Here is a 23,623-nt window from a genome sequence, read left to right on the forward strand (position 1 = left end):
TGAGAAGTTCCATAGACACAAAAATTACTGAGAATAATTTCAAGTGAGTTTAACAGAAACTTTTTTATGAATCTCATTTCCTTTTAAAACTAAAATTCTTTTATAAACTAAATATTAATAATGAAATTGCAGTAGAGGAAAGAGGGAGCAAAATCTAGTGAAAATATTTGGTTTCCTGGGTACGTTTCTCAACATGGTAAAATATTAGAGGGCTTTCACTGCACACCTCCCCATAAGAATTTATAAACTCAAATGGTTGTACTTGTGGCAAAAATAAAAATCTATAATGAGCATATATTCTGGAAATATTATTACTTGAAAATGTTTAATTACATACCCATAATTTATTAGAGTAATTTGTAATCTAATATTTTTTATGGCATAGCTATCAACAAAATTATAAATAGGTACAGTCTGACCATGGTATTAGGCCACGTTTTAAAGGACAAAAGGAAATTAAAAAAGAAGACTATAATAAAGTCAGTACTCTATTAGCATAATTCTCAATGTAATATGTTGATTTTTATCAATAACTAAACAGAGGCATTCATTCCAGACATTGCAATCTATAAATACATAGTATTTGTTCTAATTGCTATTTTTGGAGTCTAGATTTTGTTAATGCTTATTTAGCATAGGAGAAAACTTAATAATTCAATAATCATTTTTAATACACCTACTGTGTGAAAGGTCCTAGGTGAAACAAAGGTGAAAATGAAATAGTTCCCAAAATTAAGGAATTCCGATCCTACTGGGGAGGATAATACATTTACATAGATAATTCAATACAAAAAAACTCAGTGGAGTGTGAGGAATCACTAATAATGGGAGATCATTGGAGACCTGAGCCAATCCCCTGAAGGAAGGCAGGAATTAGAAGAGGCAATGGTATGGAGGAAGAGTACTTCAGGCATTTAGGACAATCTATTCAAAGGCACAAAGAAGACAGAATGCTATGTACAGAGATCAGCAAGTAGGTCAGTCTGGCTGGAAAGACAGTGTTTGAGGGAGACTAATGTGAAATAATTACAGAATCTGGAATGCTAAGGCAAGGCAGCAAGGGACTTTAAATGTCAAGCATTCATGCTATAGATAATGGGAGATACTCAAGATTCTTCCTCAGAAAGTTACATGGTCAAGCCTGTGCTGTAGGTAGATCCTTCTGACCATGTTGAGGAAAATGCATAAGGGAGGAGAAACACTAGAACCAGGAAGATCAATTAAGAGACCATTACAGCTGCTCAAACAAAAGATGACTAGGGCTGCTGGTCATGTGAATGAAAATGGGGATGGGTGCGACAGATACTGTAGAGGGAGAACTGATAAGTGATAATTAATTGGCATCAATTAGATGGAGGATGGAGAGGTGGTAGAGAGAGAAGAGATAACAAAAATTAAAGCTCAGTGACTGGAAGGACTGGGGTGCCCTCTTCAAAAACAGAGAAGGAGAAGGAAGGGTAAGTTTTTTTTAAAAAGTTAAGTTCTATTTTTAACATACTAAATTCATAACATACTAAATTCAATTATACTCAGGTGATTGAAACCAGTAAGAGAGATGAGTGTTGCACCAATTTAAAGAGACTAATCTTTCCAGAATGATACTTAAACTCAACCGAGATAATGAGAGCACCAAGACAAAAAGACTAGAGAGGGAAGAAAAAAAATTTTCCAGAACAAAGCCTTGAAGGCAAAACCATACTCAAGACTGAAAAATGGACGATGCTACAGCAAAGTAGACAGAACACTTGGGCAGGAAGAGCCAGGAGAGTGGCAACAAAATGAAAACCCACAGGAAAATGAATGATAAAGATTTAAGTTCATAATGTATATCAGATATACCAGGTATTAAGTGCTGGGGAATGCGAACACAAGAAAGCGGACAGCCAATTTCATTGGGAGATTTGACTGTGAGCTCTTGAAGAACGGGGGCTGTCCACCTTTTTTGTATACCCACCACTTAGCAAAGCAGGCACTTCATAAATAAATGCTGAATGCATGAATGACTTTTCCAAGCCACTCTATTATTTCCTCACATATACAATATTCATATTAAAAATATCCCCCCAAAATACTAGAAACAAGACAAGGATAATTTTAAAGCGATCTGAAAATATCACAATAAAAAAGTATGAAATACAATAATAAAAATCTAGAATATATGTTTCAGAAACAAATGAAAAAATTCAGAGAAATAAGATCAAAGAATTTAAAATGGAAAAACAAGAAATACTATATTAATATCAATATTACCTTTTTGTTTGCATATGATCCAGTTTCATGTAAAATTGCAACTCTAAATGGAGGCCACCAAGTGTGAAATTCTCTCACCCACTGATGCATTACTGTTGTTGGGCACACAATTACAGTTGGACCCAATCCCTCAAATCTAAAATAAAAACATTTAATTAGAAAACCCTTTTGAGAAAAAAAAATATATATAGCAGAAGGTGTTTGATTAAAAAAGACTTAACAGGTTATAAATAAAAAAATACTGGCTATAGAAACAATTGTCATTTTCTTTAATGAAAAAATTTATTGGGTTTTACATGATGAAAGGTAAATACCTATATCTCACATCACGGAGTAGTTAATGGATGCAGGTATCAAAGTAGTGACAAAATTTTGAATGTTTCTATGGTACAGAATTATCCTATTTGGACACAAAATGAATAAAAAGAAAACTAAATTGAAAAAAAACTTGATAAAAACCTTTTTTTCTTATTTTATTATATAGAAACAACTGCTGTTCAGCCATTTTTCAGTTTGTGTCTGATGCTTCATTACCCCAACTAGGGTTTTCTTGGCAAAGAAAACTGGAGTGGTTGCCATTTCCTCCTCCAGCTCATTTCAAAGATGAGGCAACTGAGGCAAACAGGGTGAAATGACCTGCCTAGGGTGACACAAGGCTGGATTTGACCTCAGAAGGTGAGTTCTCCCACCACTCCATAGACCAGAGAATATGATGTACTTTAAGTTCTTTATAAGTTCCACCAAGTATCTTTGCACACATGATTCAATGTGCAAGATCTTCACCTCAACCTCACAAGGAAGGTACTAGTCTGATTTTTCCCAAAATCAAATTCAAGAGGCAAAATGGACACAGAGAAGGAGAGGACAGATTTAAGGTAAAGTCTCTAAAAGCCCTAAAATCAGCATCACTTTCTATACCATTACAGCCCTTGATAAATAATACTTTAGGCTCTCAACAACTGAATTTTCCAGATAACTGAAATTTGCCACCTTCAACAAGAATTGAGGAAATGTTAAATGCCTTTCACCTGAGGATTCCCTTGCAAGTCACTCAGGATACACAGTTCCTTTCCTTAAATAGCTTACATTCTACAGAAAAGATCCAGTCTCTCTGTGGGCACGTGAAAACAGTCACTTTAGAAGAGGGGAGATAAAAAACCCTGACCCTTTGGGGCCAAGGAGAGCTCTTCGGTAGGATGGGGCACTGGCACTGAACCCTGGACGATGCTAAGAATGCCAACCACACTACAGAGGTCTTGGCAACAAAGGGGAGGAGGGCTGGCATTCTAGGGATGAAAGCCTATTGACCAAAGGCAGAGAGAGAGAGAGAGGGGAGGGCAGGTTTTGCAACAGCACAAGAAGAGTAAACAAGAGTTTAAAAACATCCAGGATGAAGATAATTTGTTAATAACAACAGATCTTTAAAAATTTGTTTTAAAAAATTTTTAAGAGGTTGTTGTGTGGATTTGGTTTGGTTTGGTTTTTTAAAGAGGCAGGGGAGGAGGATTTATCTTACAGACTTGGTAGATAACCTATGTAAAAGGGATAGAGACAGGAAACAGCACCTCAAGTTTAGCAACAACTAGTATACAGAGCGGCTAAAAAGGGATCCCATGAAATAAGAAGGGCTGGGAGAAGAGAGAAGAGGAGACGCTATATACGCCCATAGAGGATGTCTGAGGAGGGGTAACGCGGGCATGCTGGCCTCCAGATGTTAGTTTCGCAGCTGGGCAGAGGATGGAGACAATGAAAAGGAGAGGTGATCACATGAGTAGAAAGAAGGGGATTCAATCTGGGGTGATTCACATCCATTGAGCCAAAGAAGGAGGTCTGGGCAGAAAATAGCGAATTTTGAACATGCTGAGTTTGAGATACCCTTTGAGCAGGCACATGAAGATGTCCCGTGGGCACTGTAGGCCTGGGATAAAGGAGAGAAATTATCAAGGCTGGAGACTGAGATTTGGGAGTGATCTGCCTAAAGAAAATATCCACAGAGGGAGTCTAAAAAGATCACCACCAAAGGACAAGAGACAAGGTGGACTAGTATTCTATTTTAGGAAAGTACTGTCAATTTGGGGGAGGTAAGTAAATGATAGAGCAGCATAAGAAACCGAGATGGAACAGAGAAAGACAGAAAGAGAACCAAGATGGGGCCGCATCACAAGGGGAGAAACCATGTCTGGAAAAAAGGGGATAATTGACAGTGTCAAAATGAATGAATGAAGACCAAAAAAACACCAATTAAGCAATTGTTAGTGACCCTGGTTATAGTGATTTCAGGCAAGGGGTCCAAAGCCATAAATGTGCCAAAAGTGGTGAAAAGTGACAGAAGAGAAGGACCTGAAGGCAACTCTAAGTGGGACTAGACAACCCTTCCTATAATTTTGTATTTTGGATGTGAGAAGATATAGGACAACAGACTAAGGGGATAACTGGGTCAAATGAAGCATTTAAAACTGGAGGTGGGGGAGGATGTATTTGTAGTCGATAAGGGAAAAGCCTATGGATGGAGAGAAGTTGAAGCTGAAGGAGAGGGAGCAAAAGGGGGACCAGTTCTGAAGAGAGACAAGAAAGCATGAAGGTGGGGCGCCTAGAATAGCGCGCTGGCTCTGGAGTCAGGAGTAGTTGAGTTCAAATCCAGTCTCAGACACTTAATAATTACCTAGCTGTGTGGCCTTGGGCAAGCCACTTAACCCCACTGCCTTGCCCAAAAAAAAAAAAACCCCTAAAAAAAAAAAGCATGGAGTCAAGGATACAGGGAGAGGCTGAACCCACTTCTCTTGACCAAAGTTCCCTCCTCTATAGTAGAAGTTAACAAGTCATATTTATAAACTCATTAAAGATTGTAAAATGTTTTACAGACATAATCTCATTTACTCCTGAGACAGAGGTATGGGTTATTACTTTTATTCCCCTTACACAGATGAGGAAATTGAGGCTAAGAAAGTGACTTTTACAGAAAAACACAACTGTGAAGTAACTAAAGTGAAATTCAAACACAGGTTCCCTTGACTCAAAGTCTAGTGTTCTATCCACTAATCCAAAATTGCCTTGTTTGTAAAATCAGAAGATTAGACAAGATTATCTCCAAAGGTTCCTTTCAGTTTTTTGATCCTATGATAAACTCCATCACAACCTGGGGGCAGGAGAAAGGAAATTTCTAAAATTGCTTTTAAAAAAAAATATTACAAACCACAAAATTCCTTATACCACTAAATAAAACTAAAAATTTGTCAAATTTAAGGGGGAAAAATAAGTTTAGTTTGTTTCTGAAAGGAAAAAGAAAGTTGTATATATAAATGAAAATTTAAAAATAGTGCTCCTATTCCTATTCTTTTCCCATAGAGTGTTAGAAATATTCTCTTCCTCAAAGAAGAGAAACTTTTCACCTTGCACAATGTAAAGACTTAACTGAAATAAATTGTTCAGCTGCTACCACTGCCAAATTCCCTTGTATATTATGCGGAAATCTGAAAATGGTGCGAGATGGAGAAGTTAGGGAATGGTATAGCAATATCTGTAAAATAAGCCTTAAAAAAATTTTGTTTTGATGTTAAGTCCCTTAGATATATTTCCACTTACGGACGGATGGACATGGACATGGACACACACACACACACACACACAGCATGTATATTAAAAATTATGTGTATAGTTATCTTTCATATTGTTCTGGGAACAGTGATTCTTCTCTGCCAACCTTTCTATATAAACTTGGGTTTCCATCAAAATATCATGCAGTTCAGTTCTACCCTATACAGTGATGAAATGGAATGTAATTAATGTCAATACAATGCTCATTAAGCATCTAAATCTGATTAAAAACTGTCTGCAATTTAAAAACTATTTTCAAATAAATATTTGCACATTTTTGAGGCTTCTAAAACTTTTTTTCTGTCTAGATTCTATAATTAGATAACTGAATGATCTCTTAGCTTTTAAAAAGTCAATGTAAGGGGCGGCTAGGTGGCGCAGTGGATAAAGCACTGGCCCTGGAGTCAGGAGTAACTGGGTTCAAATCTGGTCTCAGACACTTAATAATTACCTAGCCATGTGGCCTTCGGCAAGCCACTTAACCCCATTGCCTTGCAAAAAAAAAAAAACATTCAATGTAAGAAAAATTGTAGTAAAAAAATTTCCAAGTTTGGGTTATTACACCCTTTGATTTCTCTTTCTGTATTCTCTTTGTAATTGAGTCCCATTAAGTTGAAACCTGAAAGTGGTTGTCCTAGAAAGGTAAGAGGGGGTCACTAATAAGCATACGTAATAAAATGAGCCATTTCTAATTCCTAACATCAACAAACTAAAAGATCAGAAAATATTTTAATACATATTAGTGACAAGGAGCAATCCTGACCAGATTTAATGATTATTTAATCTCTGTCTATGACTGATTGTGCATCTATGCCTCAGTCTTTTTTAACCCACGTCCACAACCTACAGTTTATCAAGTCTTTTAAAAAGTTAATTTGAGGAAAAAGTCATATTTTCAAATTATAGTAATGCTCCTACCAGAAATCATTTAAAAGTGCACCCTTTGAGGTTCTGTATTAGAATAAGAATTTACTAAATGACATACAATGAATCTAAAAGAATTAACGTCAATATGAAAAGTGAACTATTTACTCCCTATCTGTAATTAACTTCGGGTCTAATATTTCTGTAATGTTACTACTCCAGAAGCCAAAAGGAATCATGGAATTCATTAAGAAAAGAGAGCATGCTGACCGGAAAAAGGTTTTTGATTTTATTTTGTTTTAACAAATGCAGTGTTTCATCTTTTTTTTTTAAGGTTACCTATTGCTAAGACTAACTACTTTCCTTTGTCCATTACTTTTGAAGTTATGACTAAAGATGAGACGTGTGTTGCATTTTCTATTTCGTTGGGTCTAAGATATTTATAGTCTATTAAATATATATATATTATATATATATAAATAATGAGAAAATATGTAACAGCTATTCAATATCCAATGAAATAGCGCCTGACAATACCATTATTCTCAGTTCCTTTATCTTTAGGTCATGAAAATAAAGTAGTTATCCAGCTTCAAAGGACAGGGTAGGTATAAATTATTTTCTTTTGTAATTTTCCATGGCAACATGGGCACATTTAAAGGGACTATGCTCCTGAGTATATCTCCATTCATAAATAGCCCAGTTGTTTGGGTGATATATAACCACATTCACTGAAGCCATTTCCACCGATACTATTTTAATAAAGATGATCTGGGCTATAATCCAATATGCCATGCTATTTCATTATGGAACAGAGGATATGAGCATTGATAGTTAATTGATTACAGCTGCTGCTCATTATTAGTACTGACTTCAGCTACTGATAGAATTGTTCCTACTCAGGAGAGAACATGTTTTAATTTTTATATCCAAACAGCACTGTAGGGAAGAATTTAGATTTCCTAGGCCCAAAACATAAGATCCATATAAGTTTTATAATATTGGAAAGAAAAAAAGAAAAGTTCAAAACTCACTCTATGGACAATTTAGGGAAATTTAGTTATCAAAAAGAAAATCTCGTTGAAGTACATAAGCCGATGGAGGGACTAGTCCTGAATAAACATAATAATATAATGCTAAATTATAGATAGTTAAAGATAAGAAGGTGCCAAAATAACAGATTTTCAGGGCTTTATAAGTTCTTTCAAATAAAATTTTTTCATTGTGGTTTTTATACAAAATGCAAATTTATGTCTAAGGTTCAAAGGAAACCCACTTTATATCTATTATGAGAAGGCAGTTACTCAAAAGACCATCTTGGATTACCTAGTTTCATAATGTAATTTAATCTATCACAACTTTTGTCCATATATAACTGTCTTTCAGTTATGCTTTTTAAAAACAAATTCTTCATAGCTTGTTTACTAGATTATAAAAGAAATCAATTTTGCTATATAGAATAATAAGTTATTTGATTTCTTCAGTATACCCAAATGAGCAGAATTCCACATTTAGATTATATTGATCACCTATTTTCAGATTCTCTTGAGATGAGCTTTTAAAGTGTTGATTTTCACACAATTCTTTAAAGATAAAACTAAAGTAAAAATATTAATATTCTCTATTATTAGGATTTATTCGGCAGATTTAGACTGCCAGAGTAGGTAGAATAAATGATAAACAAATAAACAGCAGCTTTACAAAGAAAACATACCTAGAAATATTTTTATACTGCATGTTAGTCCTAAAAGAAATTCTGGATAGCTGCTTCCAATTTCCTAATCCAAAGCTCCAACTTTCCCCATGAATAGACTTTATGTTTCCTGTAGTGCACACCTGGTGTTTTGCCAGAACAAATATTTTAATGTAAAATTTAATAAATGGAACAAAAGGTATTATATCTAATTTAAAATTCCATATTGTGTAAACTATTGATATTAATGTAATTGAGTTTGTAAACAATCCATTTGTGGAAGCTAACCTTAGACACTGTATTGACCCAAAATATCTAGTGGGGCTCATCTGCAAAATGAAGCATCAATGCCTGGAATTCATTAAAAGTGTTACATGTTTAATTTCTCCTGCCCTACAGCTCCATTGTCTCGTAAAAATTTTCCTTTGATGTCCCCCACTAAAAGAATTAAAGGAATATTGTAATTGAAATGTCATCAATAATTCACCAGACCCTCCTCCACCAGCAATACATCTGATGAAATATTAATTGAGCTCCACAGACTGACAGTCTGCAGAGGAGCACTTGCCTGTAATTTGAACCGCGAGTCCTGATCTTGCTGTAGCTCAGACCTGCCAAGAAGGCAATTATCTGGATGGTCTTGCCCAATCCCATCTCATCTCCCAGAATGCCTCCTGCCTGCTGGCAGTGCAATTCCCAGAGCCACCGAACACCTGTCTGCTGGTACCTACAGCAACGTGCCCCAACAAGAAAAGAGAAAACAGCAAATGTTTGACAACTCTGATCATAACAGAAAGTTCTCATGAATTAATCATCTGGCAAGATTCGAGTACCAGTTACAGAAACATGTTGGATGTGTTTTACATGAGGGCCGTATTTATAAGGTCATATATTATTGATGTTCTCAGCCATAAGATGTCACAAATTTGTTCTTTATAGAATACTAAAGCATTTCTAATTAAACTGACAGATCAGATAATAAGGAGCTCCTTTTATTTTTTTTAACATTAGGTCTAAATTGATGAGCTGACTGCTAAGAGATGAAGCTTCTTGTATTGCTGTCTAATTTAATTTTTGTTTATATGGAAAGAGCCATAAAAATTATAAATGAGGAAAACAATGTTCTTATTTTTATCTCAGTCTAATAAAAGATCAAGATAGGCTATGTTGATAATGCTTGCTATTGATTATGTATCAAGCAGAAATCCAGTTAAGTGAAATAATATTTTTCAGTAAGAAAATTAAATGAAAATTATTTTTTAATATCGTTAACAAATATAAAGTATTAAGTATGTTTTCAACAAATGGAATATTAAATTTATTCTGATACTATTATCAGACCTAGAAGGAACAGAGAAGATAATTTAAAAATCTGCCAACAATTTTAAATGAAAAGTAAGACTGTGTGAAGTCAAGGCCTTGAAGATTATTTTGGTTAAAAGGCCTTTTATGAGATTTTTATTAAGTGCATCTCAGATTACAAGAGGGTCACAAATTCTTTTTAAGAGTTGGCAATAGGAAAAAGAAATATATTCCCTAGTTAAAGGATGTATGTAATTTTTTTCTTCTGTAAATATTGAGTAATATAAAGGTCAGATACAAAGGAGGAAATTGAAAAGTTTAAAATGAAACATCTAAAAAAAAGTTTAAGCTTTCTTTTAGACCAAGTGGCAAAATAATTGAGCATTTCCTTACAAAAAAAGGAATTTCCTAGTTTCCACAGTTTTTGCTGTACACTAGTGTTGTGCCTACCTGAAATTTGATATTAAACTTAAATTTATCATCTTTCTGCTAAACTACTATGACCCTTATTTACCCTTATATTTTAGACATAAGTAACAAAAGTCTGAGAGGAAAAATGTGACTGACTGTGACAAAAGGAAAAGCCCTAATTAGAAAAATTACTATTCATTAAGTTTGCTAACAAAACCAAGTTATGTGGAGGGACAAGTAATCAGATGAACATCATAAGATTTAACAATAAAAATAGTAAAGATGAAACAGGAAAGAATACATATAAAAATTCTCAGATATGATAGGTTGTCTACAAGACAAAAAAAGGACCAAAATCATAACAAAGTTATATAAATTAATTATATTGATCAATTTTTTAAAAATGGCAAAATTAAGGTACACAGTTCAAAATCACTATATATTTACTACCCTGATTCTGCCACTGAGTAACCTCAGACATCACCTAACTTCCTTGAGCTTCAGCATCATCTATTAAATATCTCTTTCTTTCTTTAAGAATTTTCCTTTTATTTTAATGGGAAAACTAAAGCAGTTGAAATGACTGGGCTTGAACAGATGAAGGTTATAAAAGAAAAAATTAACATTTACTGAAGCAACCATACTGTATTGGGGCATCTTTATGTACAGAAAGGATTATCTAAGGGATGATGTGGAGGGACTGTTCTACAGTTCTGTGGGAAGTAGTAAACTACATAAAAGTAATTTCAGTTACCCATTAAAAATGATCCCCTATTATAACTGTGAAACTTTAACAACCCTTATACCATGGCAGATTGCAAATGTACTTTTCTGGACATTTCAGAAACAAAGAAATAATAACCAGTGCAGAAGAACTCAAAGATGATCATTACACTATAGATAATATGGCAAATGTGGCAAAGGACTATTCTGATATTTGTTCTTGGTTAAATACTTAATTTGTGAATTTCATGAATTTGAAGTGATTTTACTATATCAAATTGATATTCAGGAATCTTTCACAAATTTCAACTATTGAGGTCATCTCTAAATTATTATAATATTTTCATTTTAATTTGGGATAGAATTTAATTTTAAAATAAAATATAGTTTTACTATAGTTGGAAGAAGAGCCAGAAGATTAAAATTTGACTTCTCAAAGTTGAGTCACAATAATAAATAACTATAGAACAAACTTTCAACACAAAGTTTTAAAATTTAAATATGGTTCAAACTGTTGACTATTCTACTACACTAAACACTAGAAAATTTAGTGGAGGAATTACTCTATATTCTAAACTCCTTTCCCCTGTGTATTGCGCTATGCTCTCTTACTTTTATTTCAGTAAAGTTGAATACAGTAAAAATACACTTACAGTTTAAAATTCAATTAGACTGGCTAAAACTTAATTATACAAGAGAAATGAGAAATTTATCAGCCTCATCAATCCCTTCCTATGCTAAAGAGAAAAATATATATGGTTTATTATTGTTTATAAAATATTTAAAGTTCCATATTTTCAGAAGTAAAACAGATTCAATAACTAGACAATTAAACTAATTAGGAACTATTTGTATTGACTACCATAGGTGTCATTTTCTAACTTAATAAAATTTTGTTTCAATCAACTATGAACCACAATGTGATAAAAATCTTGACATTTAAATCAAAATAATCATTCACTTGATTCCTCTGACTTCTTATGACTTCATGACAGAGGACATTAAACTACTAGAGATACACTATTCTCCATTAGTCAGACTATTATGAATTTTGTTGGTGGCAAATTTCTTACCTTCTTTCTTTAGGTTCTAATTCCATTAGCACTACTTATTTATACTTTGCTTTTGCTTTTAAATTACATTATGGAAGCTAAATCTCTTAATAAGTGAAGATTTTAGATGAGATGCCAACAAGTTATTCATTTTACCTTTCAACAACTGACATTTTTGAAGTCAATGAATGAAACAATTACCTCTTTGGAATGAATACTACACTTGCATTCAGAATTAAAATTCTAGCCCTATTTCTTCCTCTAACAACTTTAGTTGTTGTTTTCGTTGAATGAGGGTAACAATACTCATTCTTCTCTTTTCTCACACTCCCACCCAAGACAATTACTCAGATTAAGAAGAAAAAACATAGATGACATGATTACAGATCTTTGGAGTAAGAGGGGAAGCTATGTTAATACATACTAGTAGTAAGCAGACAACTTGACACAATGACTGTTAACTAAGTCTCAATAAATAATTAATTTTTAACTGTCTCAATGAAAGTTTTTCCTTGGTAGAAAAAAAAAATCAACTTTTACTAGAGATAAATACCTAGGAGTTAAGGGTACAAGTAAGTATAAAGAAGCTATATAACGCTTTAACCTTCTTTACACAACTCAAATGGTTGTCATCAAAAGTAGTTTAAGGGGGGCAGCTAGGTGGCACAGTGGATAGAGCACCGGTCTTGGAGTCAGGAGGACCTGAGTTCAAATCCGGCCTCAGACACTTAATAATTACCTAGCTGTGTGGCCTTGGGCAAGTCACTTAACCCCATTGCCTTGCAAAAAAAAAAAAGAAATTAAATTACCCCCCCCAAAAAATTTCCCTGCTAACTGTTCCATACTGTCTTTAGCCTCCAAACTATTTCTGTGCAGATTCATCAGCTAACAAACAAGTCCAATATTCACTTTAGTCAATTTATTATCTTTTAATTTTAATAAATTTACATTTGACTATCTATTTACAACAAACTGTTAGAAGTGCTTTGGAGACCACAGGTGACTACTACAGTATTCTTTAAATTCTAATTTGCACTTCACAGGTTGTAGGTAGAATATAAAGAAATATGTATAATACATACTTAAAAAGCTTTTTGAACAAGAAACCTGGCACTCTAAAACCTTCATCAAATTCAGCATCACTTTCCTCAGAGTCTTCTTCAGCCTGTCTACGTTGCTCTTTGTCCTCCAATCTCTGTTTATTCCACCTCCTACCATGCAAAAAAAAGAAAAAACATGTTTTAATGAGTATGGTTACCAAAGAGAATCTGAAGCCAAAAGAATCCATACAATATCTATATCAAGAAGTAATTAATGAGGCCATAAAAGCAGGGGCTTCAAGATGTCAGTTGCCATCCTTACCCAAAGTACTGGATTCAGAAGAAAAAACAAATCTCTATACTCACTGGCTTCCATTTCAAACCAATTCTTACCTGCAGTACTTTAAATTAGACCTTATTCCCCTGAGAAAAAAATAGTTCCTCTTATTTCAAAGAATACCCCAAATCAAGAATTTCTGTAATAGTTTCTTTTTTTGTTTTGTCTTGGTTTTTTTGGCAAGTCAATGGGGTTAAGTGACTTGCCCAAGATCACACCGCTAGGTAATCATTAAGTGTCTGAGGTCACATTTGAATTCAGGTCTTCCAGGGCCGGTGCTTGATCCACTGCGCCACCTAGTGACCCTCTGTAATAGTTTCTAAGATAAACTTAAGTAATTTTTATAAAATGTCAAAGAATTCTGGTCATAAAAATCTACATGCATCTACAAAATACAGCCAATATGACATTATGGTACAATGAAAAACTTCGTTTATCTCTACCCCCCAAAATCATTTTAACTACATTTGATCTGTGCTTAATATTTCTGTATGTGGCTTTCACTATAAAAATTTAAGTATTATATTACTTTGTACAATAGAGTAAATATATAATCAAATTTATCTTAGGTTCATCTTTTGTTAAAATAATTGAAGGGACAGTTATTTAATTTAGAAGTACTATTTGCACATAAAACAACTGAACTTACATAAAGATAAGTTTCTTGAATAAAGTTTTATTTTAAAAAACATTTTATTAACATCTTTTGTTTCTTTATCAAATTCATTTCCAAATCTGTCCTATTCACTGATACCTCCTCTCCCTGCAATCTTTGCCTTATTCTCAGGTCATCCTTTGTTAAGAAAGAATAAAAAGGGAAACAAACAGTTCAGAAAAATTAACCACCATATCCACCAGGCCTGCCAGTATAATAAGAAATGTTCCAAATTTAACACTAATTCCCATCCTCTCCCAAAATACCATTCCTCTGTAAAGAAGAAATAGAGGTACATTTTCCCCCATTTCTTTTCTAGGCTCAAAGCCTGGTCTTTAAACTATGCAACGTTCGGTTTTGTTTTATTTTGATTTTTTTTTCCAATTATATTGCTGTGGTCATTGTAGACACTGTTTAAGTGGTTCTGCTTACCTCACTTTTGCATCATCTGTTTATATTCATCATACCCTGCAGACTTCCTTTTCATCATTTCTCACAATATAATAATCTTCCATGAAATTAATTTTACACAATTTGTTTAGTCATTCTCCAATTAGATAAAAGCTACTTTGTTTCTAGTTCTTTTCTACTACAAAAAATGCTGACAAAAATATTTTGGTATATATGGTGCTTTTTTTTCTATCTTTGACTTCCTTGAGGTACATGCTAGACAGTGGTTTCTTTGGGTCAGAGTATGGTTATTTTATTCCCTTGCTTAGCCTAATTAAAAATTGCTTTCTAAAATGATAAGACCAATTCAGTATTAATTTTTTCCCTTTTCTGCATCCTCTTTGCAAAGTTGTCAAGTATAAGTGAACTCTCAGAGATTTATATTTGTTTTGATGTCAACAATTCTGTAGTATTCTTTTATATGGTTATTATTTTTAAATTCTTTTTAGACTTCTTCAACCACTCAGAATAAGGTCTAATTGATATAGAATTTCACAAAAAAGGTATTTTTTCCTAATTTTTAAGAAGAAAATTGTAGATACTAATAATTCAAAATTGTGAAAGTCATGGCAAATGGTTTAAGATGCTTTTCTATTAATATGATCACAAAAGTTATCTTTTCAATTGAATATTATTTTTTGGATATTCACAAAACATTGAAGATTTTTTATTCAATAAATTTTAAATCAAAAATACATTTCTTCAGCACCTAAATGAAAAGTCTCACAAATGGAAAACTAGATTCATCACTAAAAGAATAGAAAAAGATTTTGTTTTTGCAAAAGTAAGATTCAATTAGAAATAGTACAAGTTCATACACAAGAAGATTCCTAGAGATAAAATTCTATCTAAGCAATCACAAAGTTTCTTATGAGGAAGAAAAAAGAAAATTTTTCAATTTTTTAAATTTGTTTCAGGTTTTGTTTTTTCCTTTCATGTTCCACCACTCTTGTTCTGATTCTTCTCTCACCAAATGACTAATACTGAAATATGCTTAACATAGTATAACCTATATCAGATTATTTGCTGGCAAGGGGAGTGGGAAGTAAGGGACAGAGGCAGGAAAATGTGGAACTTAAAAGCTTACAAAAAGTGAGTGTTGATACCTTTACATATAACTGGGAAAAATTTTTTGAAAATCAGATTTCTAAAAATATTTTTAAAAAATTATGTGTACCCTGGGCTTGAAATAATGCAAGTCCATACAAAAAAAAAGATTCTAAGAAATAAAATTCTGTCTATGCAATCACAAATTTTCTTATGGGGGAAAAAGTAAGTAATGGCCCTATACAGGTTTCTCTGATGAGAAGATGGAGAGAGGTACATAATTAAAGAAAAATTGAGGACCAAAAAAGAAAGCACAAAACTCTAAAAACCACATCAGAAAGGTGTAAAGTTCAAAATGAATTGTGACTGATGAAAAGTGGTAATGACAGAAAGTGCCTTTTAAAATTTTGTTCTAAACAAGCATAAACCACATTTAAGTGAAGAACAATGCATAACATAACAATCGGTTGGACATTTGTTCCAACATGATTGATATGTTAGTAAACAATGTGAGCATAAGGCAAATTTCATATCTGATCGTGAGCAATTTATGAGAGCACAGTAAAGTGCCCCACTTCCCATGACCTCACCAGTTACAACACAGCCCTTCCACGGTCTTCCACAAGCAAAATTCAGGTCTTTTTAATTGTATTATCTTCTACAGCAGTGATGCCGGAGGAGCTATAGGTTGAGGAGGGCTGGTCCTCAACCATGAATTCTACTGCATCCCCGGAGATACAGACTGCCGAGAGCCACAAAACCTAGAACTAGACACAACCTAAACAGCAGGCTGAGGCCACGGATGCAGCCACTATTTATCAATACACAGTACTTAGGTAATCTTTCAGCATGTTCTACATATACAACTGGGCTGCCATTTTTATTAGGTAGGAATCTAATCTTTTTTATGTTGCTGATGAAGTTTTTGAGTGTTAGGCCCTTGATCTCATTCCCGCCCCCCCATAAATCCTGCAGTTTTACTATAGAATTTTGTACAACACAGTGATTTTAAAAAAAATTTTAAATTAAGAGCTCAGAAGTACTAGCAAGAAGGACTGGAAAAATCATAAAGAGAAGAAGACATGTTAATAGATTGGTTTTCAAAAGGGAAGAAAAGATTAGACCAAACCACCATGCATTTCAAAAGGGGGTAAAAAAAGTAGGTTCTAATAACTACAGGTAAAATTTCAGATATATTTCTAATCATACTGGGAGCATCTAGAATATAAGAAAGATTCACTAACAACTTATTTTCTTTCTGATGATACAACTTTATTAGCTTGGTAGATCAAGGAATGTCATAGGCATGTTATACTAAAATTTAAGCAAAATATTTGATGGTCCCTCATGTCAACCTTGTGAATAAATTAGTGATCTAGATGATAGCACTATTAGGTAAATTAGCAACTGAACAGTAATAGCTAAAGCAATGATGATGAACTGATGTGCTGTCCATGAGGAAGAAGTTCAGAATTTTAGAGTGCAAAGCAACATTTTGGATTACCTAAAACTCCTTTATTTTAGAGATAAGGAAAGTTAACTGCTTTGTCTAAGATGAATCAGCTAGAATATGCCAGAGCTGAGTCTGTAATTCAGCCAGTATACACCACAATACCTACAACAAATACTAAACCTTATTTATTAAGTGCAGAACGCTAGGAAGCATCAAGTTTATATAAGACACATTCCTTACCCTCGTGGAACTTAAGGTCAAGAAATAATCTGAGAGAACCACAACAAACAAATTAGATAACAGCATTAGAAAGGCATACAATAAAGGTTACAAGATATCTGAGGAGGAAGGTTATGAACAAACAAGGAATCGCAAAGTACGGCAATAACATTTCATTTGGACTTTGGCATAGGAATTATTTGGGGAGCAGGGAATAGTCTTAAGTTGGACTAAAACACAGAGGGAAGAAGCAAGAAATGTGGGAAAATTCTGAAAAGATAGAATGACACCGGACTGTGGAGATATTTGAATACCAAGGAAAGGAAAATGAATTTCACCTGGTAAGCAAAAGGAAACAAAATGACAATATCTATTTCTAAAAAAGATTATTCTTGCAATGGTAATGTTTGTCCTTCATTTTCAAAGAAGACCACAACATCAGGGAGGTAATGCCATGACAAGCAAGTGAACTGAATTTGAGTGAGGGAGGCTGTGCTAAGTCTCCCCCAGAGTTATCTGAGTCCAGTGGCCAGATCTGAATCAGGACAACTGGAGATGGCCCTGGATGTGAAGCAATCAGGGTTAAGTGACTTGCCCAAGGTCACACAGCTAGTAAGTGTCATCAGAGGTTGGACCTGAACTCCTATCCTCCTGATTCCAAGGCTAGTGCTTTATCTACTGTGCCACCTTATAGTATAAAGACTAAAGAATTCTAAAAAGAGAAACCAGAAAATGGTTGGGAAGCTATTGTAACAGTTCAAATAAGTGGCAAAACAGCTTGTATCAAAATGGTGAAAGTGGAAATATAAAGGATGGGATAGATAGGAGAAGGTAAAATTTATAAGATATGGATATGAGAAGTGAAGGTCGCATTTAATTCTAAGATTCCATAATTTAACAAATGAAAAAAGAAATTTAATACTAATATCTTTTATTACAACAATTTTTCCATCTCCAGTATGAAAATGTTAGACAAAATGCTATTTTTAAATATGTCTTCAAAATGGATCATTCATTTCTTCATTACAATACTGGTACTAAAGATACCTTCATTTCTGAAAAACCATTAAGGTAGTTTCTTAAGTTGCTAGACAAGAATATCAGAGAAAGGTCAGAACTACAATAACATAAAAGAAACCTGATTCTATCACTATGCTAAGGTCTTACAAATTTAGAATAAGAAGGTCATTGGATATTTTCCAGTAAAACGATGACACCTACTGAATTTTGTTAAGCAAAGTACATTTCCTCAGAGTTATCTGTTAACTGCTAAATTTCCCTGAATCTATTGAATCTACACTTTTCGTTTGTTTCTTTTCCCTCTTTCAATTGTGAGAGAATTCTACAGTCCTGGGCATAGAACCACTGAAAACCACATAAACTATTATAAAAATAATTGTATTTCCATGTTTACTATTCCTTAAAGAAAGATGAAAAAACTACACATATTTTTTAAACGACCAAATGACCACTAGAAGTGGTGAATACAATTATCAGTGCATACAAGCATTTGAAATCTATAGAAACAAGTTGCCCCAATAGAATCACAATTATATTGCACAGACAAGTATGCCTGCTAACCATGTGCATATAAAGCTGAAAGATTCTTTAGTCACCTGAAGTACGATTCATACTCTATTCAACTTTGTGGATTAAAATCAATACCAGCACCATAGTAATAACAAATGACTACAAAGCAATTAGCAAACTTTATCTCTTTTGAATCCCACACTATATCCATGAAGCAGTCCCTCTAGTGAACCATGGGCCAGGCACTAATGTTCTAAGTGCTGGAGATAAAAGAAAGGTGAAAAGTCTGGGTCCTCCTTACATCCTAATGGGAGACAAGATGCAGACACCCAGGTACATACAAGATCCAGAGGGTCCCCAAGGTCAATGGAGCTAATGCCTGAGGCCCATAACATTCCAGAGCCATCCCCCAAGAGAGGGAGATTGCCAAAGAAGCAGAGGATGAGACCAAGAAGGGCTGGCCACATTCAAAAGACCAAAAGGGCAAAGCCTGGCCCTAGCACACAGCCCCATTCAGGAAGTAAAGCTGGGAAAATGAGTAATTTTAAAAAAAAAATCACAATATAAAAAAATTATTGCGAATCTAGATTCTCTCTCAATCACTCCTCCCACCCCCAAGAAAAAGCTTAAGTAACTCTGTAATAAATGAAAGTAGATATTCAAGGGAAGAAAAGTGGATTTTCCAAGAAGGCTACTTGGATAACTAGAAGAAATAAAAGAATGAAATTAAAGCTATGGGGAAAAGAACTAAAATGAAAATAAGTAGCTTAGAAGAGAAAGCGTTAACCCTTATGCAAGAAAGGGGCTTTCTGAATTCTATAATAGATCAAAAAAGATAGCAATAGGTAAAAGACAAAGATTTACACATATGGATAACTTATACTGAAAATAGGAAGACAATCCTAACAGGAGGATGGGAGGGAATGTACCTTTAATAGAATATAGGGCTTTTAAGTATTTTTAATGAAAAAGTCAATGAGAAGGAATTCTGAAATACAGACTCAAGATCAATCAATTAATCAATAAACATTTATTAGATATGCCTGCTATGTCCCAGGCAGTATAATGAAGAGCAAGAGGAAAGAGAAACCGAGAAATGCAAATATATTTGAATAATCGGAATGAGTTTATTATGATGTAATGGGGAAGAGAAATAAGTTTATCTTCAAAACCTTAATGTCATGAAAGGGTAACCATAACAGATACAATAAAAGTGGCCGATTCTGTTCTGAGGGTTTGTAAAGGGTAAAAAGAGGAATATATCCACAGTGGAAGGAATGGGTCAGAACCTGATAGTTCTCAATATTGTGACAAAAGAGTCAAGGAAGTCGCAGAGTGGGCATGAGACAAACTTCTCTCTTATCTGAATAGACAGTTTGGTGCAGAAATAAATTCAACTTAACAAAGGAACATGCAGGGAGAGGGAACATCCATTAATCCTGAAAGGGAATAGTTACAAGCAAAACCACTTCCTGACTGGAAGAACTAAAATCCAAGGTGCAGACTGTCTCTTAGACAATTGGGGACTGTCTAAAAAAATAGTATACAAATTCAATTTTGTAAGAAATGACAAGAGAAAATCCCATTGTATGAATTGATGAGCAGAACTAAAAGAAGAATTTATGCAAGTATGATAACACGGTCACATTTCCAAAGGATCTACATTGAAGCCTACCTCCTGTCAGAGAAGTGATAGAAGGTGCATAAAATTTTGGGCGGCATGATGACTGATTTGTTTTGCTTGACTAAGCTTATTTGTTACAAACTCTGTCCCCCTCCCCCCTTTTTTCCTCCTCTTCCTTCTCCTAGTTTCTAAAAGCTGGGGGTTGAGGTGGGGTAGATTTAGCAATAGTGAAGGCAAAATTAAGAGGGTCACTATAACCTTTTTTAAAAATACACAACTGGGAAGACTTACATGAACTGATGGAAAATGAAGTGAACAGAACCAGGCAAACATTATACACTAATGACAAAGCTGTAAGGATCAACTTTGAAAGACCTGACTACCCTGATCAAGATAACGATCCAAGACAATTCCAAAGGACCTCAAATGAAAAATGCTATCTACCACCAGAGAGAGAACTGATTAAACCCTGAGAGTATTTGGAAGGATACTTTTTTAAACTTTATTTTTCTTGGATTTGTGTCTTTTCTTTTGCAACATGGTTAATAAGGCAATATGTTTTGTATGACTTCATATGTATAGTCAATATCAAATGGCTTGTCTTCTCAATGGCTGGGGGGAAGGTGTGAGGGAGAGTATTTGGAATTCAAAAATCTATCTTAAAAAAATTTTGTACATATAATTGAGAACCTTTGATGAAATAAAAATATTTTTTAAAAATACATATTAAAGTAGAAGGAAATTCAGAAGGAGGTACACTTAAGCAGGATAATTTTGTTAACAACACAAAGTACTGATTATATTTTTGAGGTTGAAGAACAAAATAAAAATTCATCATTTGATGTGTAACCCTCATTTCATGGTTTGCTATGTATCACAATTGTTTATTGGTTTTTAGTTCAGAATAAAAAAAAAAGAGGGAAAGATCCTATATATACACCAATATAGTTACAGCAACTCTTTTTGTTAAAGTAAAAATCTGGAATCAAAGTGATTGCTCATAGATTGGAAAATAGTTGAAAAAATGGCTGTAAATTAATGTAATGAAATATTAACTGTATCACAAGATACAGCGAATATGAGGAACTCATAAAACACTTGAATAGATTTATATGAACTGCTACATTCAGAAAAGCAGAACCAAAATAGTAGATCCCAGTGACCATAAAAATAAATAAAAACATCTCTGTATGATCTTATTATATAAATTAATATCATGACCAATGTTGATTAGAGAACTAATGGAATTCTCCTTTCTCGGTAGAAAGCTGAAAGATGATGATGATGGGCAAGAATGCTACACATGATGTCAGACAAAGTCAACATGTCTGTTTTGCCTGTTTTACTACAATGGACAGCTCTATTTGGGCAGAAGTGACAGTGATATATCAGGGGGAAACATTAATAAAACTTGAAGATTCACCATAGTCATGTCTTCCAAGTGTTTCCTGTTTCTCATATCTTGGACAGCTGAGCAGTATATCCTGATAAACCAGGCTGCCCTGGGGAAAATACACACAACAGAGGGAAAACACATCTAAATATATAAAGTGAAAGACAGTGAGGAGCACCAGAATCCAAAGTCACAGTAATCTTCTAACTACAAGGTCACTGGTAGTTGTCCTTCACTCTTGAAGACAACCAACCACAACATCAGGGAGGTGATGCCATGACAAGCATGTAAATTGGATTTGAGGCGGGGGGGGCTGTGTTAAGTCACCAGTCTCACTTCATCCTCCAGAATCACCTGGGTCCAGGGGCCAGGAATGAATCAGAATGACTGGAGATGGCCCTGGAAGCGAAGCAATCAGGGTTAAGTGACTTGCCCAAGGTCTCACAACTAACAAGAGTCAAGTGTTTGAGGCAGGATCCCAACCCCCAACTTCCTGATTCCAAGCCCAGTGCTCTATCCACTGTGCCACCTAGCTTCCTCAACTACAAGGTTATACCTGTCCTTTATACCTCCTCACTCAGTATCAGCTTCAGTATAAGTAGAATTTAAAATAAAATAGTCAAACAATAAAGTTGATAAACTTGGAACTACTGCCCCATGGTACGGTTACCTCAACTTTCTTGCTATGCTAATAAAGATTGTAGAAAGGGACCTTATATTTATCTATAACCTCTAGAATTATCTAAACACATAACTGAAACAAATTTGTTCATTTTAGAGGCTCCTAGAACATTTCTTGCAGATAGCCTAGGACCCTCAACACAGTAGTCTTGGAAATAGCAACACTCGCAGCCCACTACTGTCAGCCATCACTCAGGAAGGCAACACCTGCGTTCAAGATGTGGTCTGCCAATGAGGAGTTCTTGCAAGTGCTACAGCCATAGCTATTGAAGACTCAAAAAAGAAAGCTATCTCCAAAGTCCTCAGCCTGTCAAATGGCTCAACATCAGGGACAGATATGATCTTATCAATGGACATAACATTCAATAAGCAGCACTGCCATCTGCTTTGCCACTCTGCCCAAGGTCCATGAGACCTCTGCACCCAACTGAAGCAAAAGCCTAAAGCATGCATGTGAGCTCCTGAAGAGCTGACCTAGGGTTTAGCATAGTGCTTTGAACACAGTAAGTGCTTAATAAATGCTTTATTATTCATTCTTTCATTCATAAAACAGCATTCTGTAAATTATTTATTACACCAAAACATCACTGTACAAGGTAAAGATTCCCAGTCTCTAAGTAACACAAACTAGATCATTACCTTCATTTTAAAATTCTGCAACAGCAAGTTTCTTCATACATAAAACCACAGTAGAATTATGCAAAACTGTATAAGCATCTTTATATTGGAGGAAACAGGCACACGGTGGTTCAATAAGTTGTCTACATACACAGAGGGAGCTGATACCAAAGCCAGGATTCGAATCCAGATTGTTGAGTGGCCAAAAAAATGGAAATAGCAATGGAAATGTCTCAATTAAGTAACTGTATCCAAGAAACAACAGGGCAGCTAATATAAAGAATCAATAACTTAAGCAGGCTCGGTTATGCTTTGTTTAAATTGGGGGGGGGCACTTAAAAAAATCTTCCCATCACCAAGCTAAAAAAAAAATCACATAATAGTCACAGCTGCAACCAAATAAAATGAAGGAGGCATGTTGTTCATTGGCAGCTTTTCTAACTACACAGACTACTATCATATTCAGCCCACCCTCCAAATCTATTGGCATCCTTCTACAAGGAAACTTAGCAATAAAATTAAAATACTGATCAAGATGGAAAATTTGGTATGAACAGCACATTCCCCAGTTTCCCCAAGATACTTGAAGCAAATTACGAGGCCCCTGACTGGTTTCTCAAAAACAGTGCATTATGAACAACTTTGACCAAGGGACAAAACACCAAAGAAATGATGGCAGGAATAGTT

The 23,623-nt window shown here is 34.4% G+C and overlaps 1 protein-coding gene and 1 long non-coding RNA gene across 5 annotated transcripts in view; one reads left to right on the forward strand and one right to left on the reverse strand.

Annotated features, from left to right (window-relative positions):
• Positions 1-23,623, reverse strand: part of ERCC6 (ERCC excision repair 6, chromatin remodeling factor) — a 106,280-nt gene that overhangs the window by 42,865 nt on the left and 39,792 nt on the right. For all 4 annotated transcript variants that reach the window (XM_074233137.1, XM_074233134.1, XM_074233136.1 and 1 more), the window contains 3 exons: positions 12,972-13,100; positions 8,970-9,128; positions 2,251-2,386 (listed from right to left, as the gene is read on the reverse strand). In XM_074233137.1, the coding sequence (XP_074089238.1) occupies positions 2,251-2,386; positions 8,970-9,128; positions 12,972-13,100 (424 nt within the window). The remainder of the gene's footprint in view (positions 1-2,250; positions 2,387-8,969; positions 9,129-12,971; positions 13,101-23,623) is intronic.
• On the forward strand, positions 4,681-21,661 carry LOC141521035 (uncharacterized). Its single transcript, XR_012477832.1, has 3 exons — positions 4,681-4,831; positions 16,083-16,246; positions 21,509-21,661. It is a non-coding gene; the product is annotated as an uncharacterized LOC141521035 (long non-coding RNA).

Source organism: Macrotis lagotis, chromosome 4 (genome assembly GCF_037893015.1).
Source record: "Macrotis lagotis isolate mMagLag1 chromosome 4, bilby.v1.9.chrom.fasta, whole genome shotgun sequence".
In the NCBI taxonomy this organism is placed as follows: domain Eukaryota; kingdom Metazoa; phylum Chordata; class Mammalia; order Peramelemorphia; family Peramelidae; genus Macrotis; species Macrotis lagotis.